The 11,192-nt window shown below is 38.0% G+C and overlaps 1 protein-coding gene across 1 annotated transcript; it reads right to left on the reverse strand.

The window, feature by feature from the left end:
- Positions 1-1,026: 1,026 nt before the first annotated feature.
- On the reverse strand, positions 1,027-10,943 carry pgm1 (phosphoglucomutase 1). The gene is made up of 11 exons (XM_030132031.1): positions 10,607-10,943; positions 6,660-6,822; positions 6,439-6,582; positions 6,132-6,257; positions 5,425-5,615; positions 5,116-5,270; positions 4,917-5,032; positions 4,520-4,655; positions 3,932-4,115; positions 3,378-3,512; positions 1,027-1,862 (listed from the first exon to the last, which is right to left on the reverse strand). Exons 1-11 carry the CDS (start codon positions 10,850-10,852, stop codon positions 1,773-1,775), a joined length of 1,686 nt encoding a protein of 561 aa, XP_029987891.1. The 5' UTR covers positions 10,853-10,943; the 3' UTR covers positions 1,027-1,772.
- Positions 10,944-11,192: the final 249 nt, after the last annotated feature.

An 11,192-nucleotide genomic window follows, 5' to 3' on the forward strand; every position in this document is an offset into this window, starting at 1 on the left:
CGTGTGGGTTGCACCTGATTTTCCGCTCCCTCGCTCCTATTAAGTAAATTGTAGCCACTTTACGTCCAGATATAGAAGTTGTAGGAGGAAAAAATTTGACAATATTCCAATGTCTGTGGAGTCTCAACAAATCCAAGCTGCTTCTAAAGCATCCACATTGTTAAAAAAAATTACATTTTAAAGGCATTTCCAAACTAGATCTTGTCTGTTTGTCTTTAGATAGAGCCTGTTGGATTCTCTGACCTCCTGACACTTCATTACTCAATTCATTAATCAGGATTACACTGACTATCTCATTACACGAGCGGAGAAAATTCATCTGTTTGTGCTTCTCATACTTCCTCAGGAATGTCTTCAGAGAGGCATTTTCGAAGTGCTTCATTCAGAGGAAGGCTTGTCCCACGACGTTGCTCTTGGCTGCAGGATCTTTGCATTTATCTACAATGATTTCCCAGCTCAATGGAATCTATCATTAACTACCTCACACACTTTAACTCACTTGTGAATACTCAGTTTTCTAAACCAAGGTTACACTGCAAAAATCAAAATCTTACCAAATGTATTTTTCATTCATTTCTAGTCAAAATATCTCATCACGCTTAAAATAAGACAATCACCTAAAGAGTAACTTTTCAGTGAGATATAAGAACTAATTTTTAGATAATACATCTTGAAAATCTTATTTCAAGAAATCTTCCAATCTTAAAAAGATTTTCACTTGTTCCATTGGCAGATTTTTTTTTTACTTAATCCAAGATTTTTTTGCTTGATTCAAGCAAAACAATCTGCCAATGGAACAAGCGAAAATTATCTTGGTAAGATCTCTTGAATTAAGATTTTCAAGGTCTGCTGTTTAAAAATAAGTTCTTATATCTCGCTGAAAAGTTACTCTTTAGGTGATTATGTCTTATTTTATGTGTGATGAGATATTTTGACTTGAAATGAGAAAAATACACTTGGTAAGATTTAGATTTTTCTTGATTAAAACTGAAAATAGAATACATATCAAATCTTGACAACTACATGTCTTTTTGTAACACTTTTATTTTGGGTGGATGTGTTTGTTAGTTTTAGATGTGGTTCGTGGTTCACGTTTAGAGGCTGTTTGTGGTGTATTGGACGACAAGTGGATGGGGAAGGCACCAGGTCAGTAAGGAACAAGTGTGAAGGGGTGAAAACCATTCCCAGATTGCTGATTTATCCATTTGGCAACTGTACAATAACATGATTTAAATACTATTTCAGAAATTACATGAGGCACACTCGATTTAAATGATTAGGCTTTAAAACACTGATGTTTTTCAGTCAATTTTGGAGCCTTTAAATGTTGTTTTCCTCAAGTCACATTAAAAAACTATGCAACTGCTGAGATCATTTGCTCTGAATTCCTAACCTTTTTCATCAGCATCATTAATCTTCTTAAACAAGTGATTGTATGACAGGCTGGACTCAAAATGTGAGAACTATCTGACCCCTTCGGCAGTTTTCTTCCTTGTTTGAAGACATCAACATATTAACACAACATATTTACCTCTTTGCCTGCTACAAAAAAAATTGGCAGTACAGGATTATTTTTTGTTGTGTGTAAATCAAGAATACCTCATGTATTTTCTTGGATTTAGCCTTGCGTAGTCAGGTACAGTTTTTGTTCCAGCATTCTTTAAAAGGAGGCTAAAAACTGAAGCCAAAACAGCATTCAAGGGACGCTTCACCCCCAAGAGAGGAGAGGTATCCTGTTGCTGAGGGTGAGTGGAGGCAGTGTGGCAGTGGAATCATGTGATCACAGTGGGGCCGGTGCGTCCAGTCCTCTCCTGGAGCTGAGAGACCTTCAGGGCGATGTCCACCAGGGGGGCCAGCATAACCTGCACATGGATAACACACAAAACATGTGATGAGCCACAGTCATGAAGTTCAATGCATACATTTCCTATTACACTGTGCAGCCTGAGGGTAATATTAAATATGGAACAATGAGGTGTTTGTGGTGGAAAAGCTGTGAAAATCCAGGAAAATTGTCTTGTACAATGATAAAAAAAAAAAAAAAACACATGCAGTCACACAAGATTTAAGGTGATCAGCGAATAAATGCTAAATATGTGCAGCAAAAAACCATCAAAACAATAACCTATAAATAAGATTCAATCAAATACGGGGTGTCATTTCTACTAATATTTATTTTAAATCAGAGTCTTGCAAAATTTGTTGGTTTTTTTGCATTAATTTGTGTAATACTGAGTGTATTAATTTCGGTTTACAGAGGCTCTTCAGAGTCTGTTAACACTGAAAGCGTATGGTTACACCACTTTAACCCGTCTAAAGCACTAGCTACAACTGTAAAGCCATGATGACAGAAAATGAGTTCAGGTTGCCTTCAGCAGCTGATGGTTATTTTGGATTATTTCTTAAGTATAAAATATTTTTGGTTCATTATGAAATGTTAGCAAGATAAATTAGACTATGGCGGCCAAACACAGTCCTTATAAATAATGGGAAACACTTACATATGTACATTTGTCACGAGCCAGAAATGGACAGAATATAATGTATTCACAGGAAAAATGTATTTAGCAGTAATGTTAAGTTGTTGTTTTTTTTTTTGCTTCTTTCTAGCCAAACCTGCTTCAATCTGAAGCTAAGCCTGTAAATCAAACTTCCTCTGAGTCATCCAAATGAACCATTAACCCACAGGCCGTTTATCTGCCAAGTTACAATTCTGAAGCAGTATGTTTTTGCTTATCTCCTCATTCATGGTGTGTAAGGACAGAAGAGGATGAAGCGCTCCAGTAGAACTTTTACTCGCTTTTTTCTGAAGCGTGTTGCTTCCTTGTACTACATCACCTCCCTGTCTACACCAGTCAAAACGACTTTATGAAGTGTCTAGCTGGAACACATTCCTCATTTTTCCCTTGTGCTATGTTTCCCACTCTTCATTCTGGCCCCGATAAGCTGCCATAACTCAAGACTTGGCCAAACATCTCCATCATCTCCCATGTTGAATACAAGCTCTGGAATTCATTTTTAGAAAGCTCCACCCAATTCAAGCTGGCTGTCTAGCAGTTAATATACCGTTCCAGCCAACCTGAAGGGTTTTGGTGCTCGTATCCTAGATGGTTTTGAGAATGACAACATACTTGAACTTTGGCTGGTTCTGCAGACAGAAGTCCCAAGGTGGGTGGCAAAGTGACAAACTACGCTAATAATAATAATAATCCTGTTCTATTCGTGAGTTTCATGTTCAAAAATATTGATGAGAAATTAAATCATCTGGGTCTGGTGCTGCTCCACTCAGTGCTTATTTTCTTTAAGCTAATGACTTCAATGTCTAGTTCTTCTCTCACTGGACAGAGCTGGCTGACATTATTCCTGATTGTCCTGACCTGTGGGTCCTGGTAAATCTTCTGGGGGTCCTTCTCGTAGCTGTCAATGTAGAGCCTGATGGTTGCCCCTGCGCTGCCTGTACCGCTGAGACGGAAAATAATCCTAGAGCCATCAGAGAAGATGATCCTGAGGCCCTGAGAGAGAGACAGAAAAAGAGATGAGAGAAGAAGATGGATGGATGGAAATGTGCAGCAGCAGAAAAACATGTGGAGGTGAGTTATAGGAGGGTCAATGCCCTACGCTGTTACATACTGGAGCAATTTATTGTTTTTAACCTGCAATGTGGACAAGGATTCATAATATTTTCATTCAGTATTTTAAGAAAATCAATGTTATTTCAATTTAAACCATGTTAGATCAAATATATTTAGTGTGACTGTCATTACAAATATTGTTGAGGAATCCTATCTTCTCTCAGCCTTTTGTTTCTTAACGCTACTTTGTCCATATATTGAACAGACTAAAAAATATTACATCTAACTTCTTTTCTATTGTAAACCTACAGGAGAACATAAGGATGATTCCATAGGCTCCTGCCTCACAAGCTCCTTACCTGGTTTTTGGAAACGCTGCCATCAACAGGGTCTGTGTAGGCAAAGTTGTCAGCAATAGCCACCTCGTAAGTCTTATCCCCTGAGGAGAACTTCTTTCCTTTGAAGGATGGGTCAAACATTGTTGTTTCCAGATCCTTGATCATCTTGTTGGCAGCATCTGAGTCAACCTCCTCATAGTCATACCTGGATAAAGGGTTCAGTTAGGTTACAGTATGTGAGTTATTGAATCTTGTTTCAGGGAGCAGGTGACACTAGGATCTACAGAAATAACACAATACCATAATTTAATTTTAAAGAACAAAAAAAAAAAAAAACACCTTTTTTTTTTAAGTTGTTCAATTTGCCACTAGCGCAAAAATGTCCATATATTTATATACCTAGCTTCCTGACACTGCAGTTTTCTTTCCTACCACTAGAGGGAGACACAGTATCATTTAAACAACGTCTACTACCTGCAACTCAAAGTTCTAACAGATGTTTTAAACTTTGAATAAGACCTTGAATTAAGAAAAACATGAAAAACCACAACCTCAAGTACTCTCTCTCTCACTCTCACATTTGATAATCAAACACATATAAGTGCTGACCTTGTGAAGAAATTCCTGCCGAACTTCTGCCAGTGATCCTTCATGATGTCTTCCACACTCTGTTTCCTGGTGGCCAAGATTGACAACCACGCAAGCACCGCCCACAGACCATCCTTCTCACGGATATGATCTGAGCCTGCAGTTAGAGGTGGAAAAAACAGGGTTAAAAACAAAGATTTAATTTTTTTGTTACGTTTTGTGGAAATAAATACAATGATGATGATGATGATGTTACTTTTACTTTTTACTCTATGTTTTATTGCTTGTTTTATACTCTATTTGTTTCCTGTATGGTGTCCTTGAGTGCCAAGAAAGGCACCTATAAATAAAATGCATTATTATTATTATTATTATTATTATTATTATTATTATTATTATTATTATTATATTAACTCACCTGTGCCAAAGCTCTCCTCTCCACAAAGTGACAGTTTTCCAGCATCCATAAGATTCCCAAAGAACTTCCAGCCTGTTGGAGTCTCATACAGCTGCATCTGCAGAGCTTTGGCCACACTGGAAAAAGTTGGCAAACATTAACCGATAAAATCTTTTAAAGCATTAAAAAAAATTAAAAGAAGCCAAGTATTTCTTTTTACTTGTCCAGGGCGCCACTGGTGGGCATGCTACGGGCCAGCCCTTTGACACCTGTCTTCTGGAAGTAGGGGATGCTGGTAATGTTGGCAGCGATGACAGCCACAGAGTCGGAAGGGTTTACGAAAAAGCCGTGTTTGCCAAGAACCATGTTACGGTCCTGGTGAATGGACAAAAGGATGACCGTCACAAACAGCACATAGGATGGATGGCATTAAAATATGTGGATACAGATAAGTGATGTGAGATTTTTCAGTTATATTCTTTGTTTTTCAGTAGTTGCAGTATTTACTGAGAATGAAAAGGTGACTTACACCATCACCATCAAAAGCAGCTCCAAAGTCATACTCTCCTCCTTTCATGGTGCTCACAAGATCAGCAGCGTATGTCAGGTTGGGGTCGGGGTGGTGGCCTCCAAAGTCCTCCTGAGGAACACAGTTGACAGCGGAGTTGGCAGGAGATCCCAGCTCCTCACAGACGATCTTCTTTACATAAGGACCAACAACTAGAAAGGGAGAGTCCTGTTAGTGTTGGCAGTGGAAAATGATATAGGGACAGCACAATCCCAGTATTCCTTGGTACATAAGAATAGCCTAAGCTCTTTCTTTTTAATTTTGGTCTCTGAAAATATTACAGGTAATAATACAGTCACATCAGTATGACCAGTGTCCCATTCACAATACTATGTGACTAAATTACCGATACTGAAATGAGAAAAGAGCATTTATTTATTCTAATACATATTATTAATAACTTCTCCTAAAAACTGACAATAAATAAACCTGCCTAAATACATATTAAGAATTACATTTCACAGTCAGCAGCCATTTTAATAGTTTGTGTTTAAGTTGCATTAAAATTTGTCACAGATTAAATTTTTTTCTGAAAAACTATACTGGCTCTATCCTCAAAGGTATTGGTCTGCTACAAGAAATAACTGGTATCAGCCCAGAGGAAACCATATCATATAACCCCCTGCATAAAAATACAGTATGTGGCCTTTTGCTGTTGAGTTCTATACCTCCGTGCATAGCATCCAGGCGGACGTTGATGTGACTGGCTCCAGAGAGCAGCTCTTTCAGTGCAGCAAAGTCAAATATGCCCCTCAGCATCTCTGCGTATGCCTCAACGGAATCCACAATCTCAACTAAAACAGAAAAAGGAGAAACAGCACAGCTAAGGACAAAATCAAAATGGATTTTATAATTTTCTAGCTGTATTCATTTTTAATTGTAAGGCCAATTGAGTAACTTTTAATGAGCTAAAGCCTAACATGCCATACTGAGGGAAGAGAATAATATTTTAGATTTATTAACAACGCACTGTACCTGTAAAGGGTTTGAAGGATTCCACTTCAAATGTCTGCTTGCCGATCTTGGACAGGTCCACTTTCAGCTCTGGGCAGATGTGATACTCCTGCAGGCTTTTGCTGATTTCAAAAATTTTATTTGTGATGCCCTCGGGAGCAGGTCCTGGGAGCAAAGGAAAGGATCAAAATACATATAAATGTAGCTGTAGTGAATATAGATGTGCACAAAAGTTATCTCACCTCCACTAGCAATGTTGTACTTGATGCCAAAATCTCCATTGGGGCCCCCAGGGTTGTGGCTGGCTGTGAGGATGATGCCACCAACTGCCTTGATCTTGCGGATCACACAGGAGACTGCTGGGGTGGACATGATGCCATTCTGACCAATAACCAAATTTCCGATCTGTGGAGAAAAGAAAAAAAAAAACATATACAAGTTGTTCCGATTCCTACTTTTGCTGCTTCTAATATATCAGCTTCGAACAATACATGTCTGCTTGCTGACTAATATACCCCACCCACTGATAGGTGGGTCAGTCCATCTCAGATAACCCAATTAAATGGCATTTTTAAACCTCACCCCCGCCGATTTTTATGAAATTTGGTATATAGGTAATTCACAGCCAGAAAAGCCAAAATTTCAAATTTTAACTTTTTAACTTTATCAGTCCATGGTACATGTAGGCTCTGTATGCACATTTTCTCCACTCTCAATACACAGAATTTACTAGGCATCTTAACGTAGGCCTATATTCTATCCCAATTTGCTCAAGTATGAAAAAGAAAAGCCCTCCAATTTTTTTTTATGTTGTGGTTGACACATAGGGCTACATTTTTCATAATTGCGTCAAAGAGGTCAGGCATGTCCCACAGTGTCAATTTCAAGGTCAAAATATAAATCAAAAGGTAATCCACCTCAAACACACCCAAATGTACAAATGAATGCTAGATTTAGGTTCCTTAAGGTCTCCCCTTTACAGAAATACCTTGCTTTTTAAAATTGGACCTGTAGTTGCTGAGTTACAGCAATTTGAAATCAGGCTGCCACGGCCTCTTTCACAAAAAAGTGAAAAAATTAAATTGCCATATCTTGAAAACCGTTGGTCCGATAAAGTTCAAATTTGAAATTTCAGCTCCTCTGGCTATGAATTATCCATACACCAAATTTCATCAAAATTGGAGGAGATGGGGTTTAACTTACAGGGTGAAGTGAGATGGACTGATCCAGGTCCCAGTGGAATGAGATTATCAACATTAATACCAGTTTGCCTGTCAGTAGTCAGAATGTTATGGCCGATCAGTGTATTTCTAGTTTGATTTTGTGTACATGCTAACTGTAAATGCATTTAGTACAGTACATACATCACCAACTGTTACATAATAGTAATAGTGTCTTCTACAGACCTCTCTTTTTACAAACATATCTGAGGACTCTGTCTATTTAAATGACCAGCGCTTTACTTTGTGTAAACATAGGAACAGCAGTGCCTCTGTCTGAGTGTGCAACAGCAGTTTCTCCATTGCTTCATTTCCTAATGTCAGCTTCTGGTGGAGAAACGCATTTAAAGAACCAGACATATTTGTGAAATCTCAATGTAGGGCAAAGTGATATGATTGAATAGTAAAAATCACAGTCTTTATAACTATATTTTCATTGTTTGACAGTGCTTCGTCTTCTTCCACATGACACTGATGGGGAGGAAAATTCTAATACATACCATGCACATTATGTTGTAGACAGATTGCTATTAACAGACAGGAATGCTACTAATGGCTCATACCACCTATGTACAGTGTGTTCAATAATATGGGAAGAGTCAACAAAAAGTCCACATAAGTACAGGCCCATGCTCAGAACAAACCCCTGGCTCTAAGATATGAGGGGGATTTTGTTTTTGTTTCCAGCTACATCTGAACAGTATTTTCTCTATACCTTTCAAGCATTTTTAATTTTGTAACACACTTTCCTAAAGATTTGCAAAAAGCTTCTAAATAAGAGCTTCAAAATAAAAAAAAATAAAAAAAAAACAGTTAGTAATTTGTACTTGTCAGGTATATAATAAAAATATAACAACATTTTCATTGTATTCATGTTTTTTGTTTTTTCATTTTATAGACTGTAATAGGGTTGCACTGATCCTGAAATTCTGGCCCACTACTGATGCAAATCATTAAAATTACAATTTGGCTGATATTTGATCCTGATTTTTTCTTTCTTTATTGATTTTGTATTTTACTCCCCCTTGTTTGTACTGAAGAAAAATGGAGAAGTGCACTATTTCTGAACGACCACAAAGCTAATTACATAAAGCTGTTACACAACTCTTCATTTCTGCCATTGGTGGAATATCCTCTCATTAGTCTACAGCTAATGAAGTTCAACATGGCCAATATTTCTTTATTCTGATGTTAACCCTTTCATGCACGAGTTATGAGAACCTTAATCAAAATTTTTTTCCTGAGTGTTTTTATTCCTCTTTAGGCATGAAAAAAAAAAACCAATGTAATAGAAAATTTTCTTCTGAAAAATAAATAAAAAATAAATTAATAAAATAAAAAGAATTTTTTAAAAAAATTAAAAAATACATTAAAAAAAGTAATAATGAAAAAAAAATTCTTATGAATCTATTTTTCATGAAGTTGCAAAAATATCCACTCAGCTGGACACCACATGTTTAATTTTTGACACACAGAAACATGTATTTACTGATAAATTGTGTGAAAACTGTGGGGAAGGCTTGTGATTCTGGGGGTTTATCCTCAGGAGAGATCTACATAATGTTACCAATTCATGTCAGAAAAGACATGTAGTGTCTTAAAACTTTAATAAAGATATGTGTAAAGAAAAAACAAAAACAAAAAAACAGCGAAAAGAACAACAAAATCCATGAATATACAAGAGAACAGCTGTAGAATAGCTGTCCAGTGTAGTGACCACTATGCATGAAAGGGTTAATATATCTGTGCATCCCTGGGTACAGTAGACAAGATTTTGCTCACATTATACAGCCCTGCATCAAAGCGCTATCATCAGTAGCAAACCATACATTTACATCGGATGCTTTGCAGTGACAATACATTGACTATGTGGCCATCGCATACCAGTGAAGGTCATACATTCAGCCATTATGACCTGTGCATGTGTGGCTGCAGCTGATTGTGTAACTGTTGAATTTTAGGCAACATGTGATTTGATGCATCAACAAAAAAATGCAAGTAGAAAGCATTCATTTGTGCATCTTTGCATTTGATTGTGCAGTGATCTATGGAACAGACAAATGCAGAGCAACGTGACTAACAGCACGTTGCAAGTCACGCCCCCTCTGCTCGCCTGGAATCATTGCAGCATCAGTGTGAACTGAAGGCAACCAGCGGCATCTCATCATAGCCCGTTATGAAACATCACGACCTATGGGTATAAAGCTTCCTATTGCAACAAAAAAAAAAAACAACACTCAACCCTGACTGTGCTCATCAGTACAAAATGTGCAAGACCAGACATGATGATTGAGACATTTTGCAACCCATAACATCATTTCCAGCTCTGCAGCCATTAGAGCTCCAGCATTAGGCATGAAATGTCAAAGGTAATGTAAGTGGCCTCTTGCACTTTCCCCAAAAGAGCACTGCGGTCAGTTGGCAACAAGACTGGAGGAAACCCAACTGGGATGATCACACCTGTTACTATTATAAGGCTCAGAGGTGCACTGAATGGGCTGCAACATTTTACTCACATAGTTCAGTTGCTTACTAATAGAGGCAACCAAAATGTCATTTAGGCAGAAAACAAACAAATAGGTTACTAACAAATTGGGGGAAAAAAGTGTCAAAACGTTCAACTTTGCTCTAAATGTGACTCCTATTAAATAAAAAAAAAAGAAAAAGAGATGTCAGGAAACTTTAAGTAGCACTAAGCTAACTGTGCTTTATTTGCTAGCTTCAGATATGACAACTAAATGAGTAAACCAACCTTTTTTCTGGTACTAAATATTAGAAATGTGAATATTAGATACGTGAAGTCACAGTCGTACTGGAAACTGAAGTTGACAGAAGTTGACAGTTAGCTAGCTCCTCTTGCTAGCTGACATTGCTAATCAATGAATGTCTACACAGTATGGAGGTTAGCAACCGTAGCTAGCTAATGTAATGCTAACAGTCAAAGTTGACCAGTGTTGCCTTTTACTGACCCCGTTGGCAGCAGCAATCTGGACGATCAACTGAATGGCGTCTTTCATGAAAAACCTGCCATCTCCTCCCACCACCACAGTGGCAGCCTGGCGTTCGGCAGGTTCGATGACAGAGATAATGCTCTGGATGAAGTTCTCCGCATAGTGCTGGTTCTGCTGGAACACCGTCACCCTCTTCCTCAGGCCGCTGGTGCCGGGCTTCTGGTCCGTGTACGGCTTGGTCTTCACGGTGCTGATTTTCACCATTTTCGAACCCCACTGAGCACCTATAGTAGTCCTGTGTGATCCGCAGCCTGGTCCGATCAAGGCGACTGCAGTGACAGAACACACACACGTACACACCGGACAACTCCCCCCTGGAAGACCCGCCCACCCCTCCGGTTTAACCCATAAAGACCCGGTGGTGTTTTTGTGGCAGTTCCTAAATGAGTTGTTCTCTGTTTTTAATCTTTCTTATGTGATTTATCTGCATTTATTATCATATTATTTTCTCTATTTTGTGTTTCTTTTATAAAAATCAGGTATTTTCTTATATTTAATTTACTGTATCTGTATTTAAAATAGTTGTAATGGTTTATCAAAAAAA

The sequence above is a fragment of the Sphaeramia orbicularis genome, chromosome 4, assembly GCF_902148855.1.
Source record: "Sphaeramia orbicularis chromosome 4, fSphaOr1.1, whole genome shotgun sequence".
Taxonomy (NCBI): Eukaryota; Metazoa; Chordata; class Actinopteri; order Kurtiformes; family Apogonidae; genus Sphaeramia; species Sphaeramia orbicularis.

Excerpts from the sequence above, each read along its gene's own strand:
- pgm1 (XM_030132031.1), bottom strand. The coding sequence starts at position 10,852 with ATGGTGAAAATCAGCACCGTGAAGACCAAGCCGTACACGGACCAGAAG. Across the intron at positions 5,616-6,131 it reads CCTGGATGCTATGCACGGAG|TTGTTGGTCCTTATGTAAAG; the intron begins GTATAGAACTCA and ends CTCCCTTTCTAG. Across the intron at positions 4,656-4,916 it reads AGAGGAGAGCTTTGGCACAG|GCTCAGATCATATCCGTGAG; the intron begins GTGAGTTAATAT and ends CTCTAACTGCAG.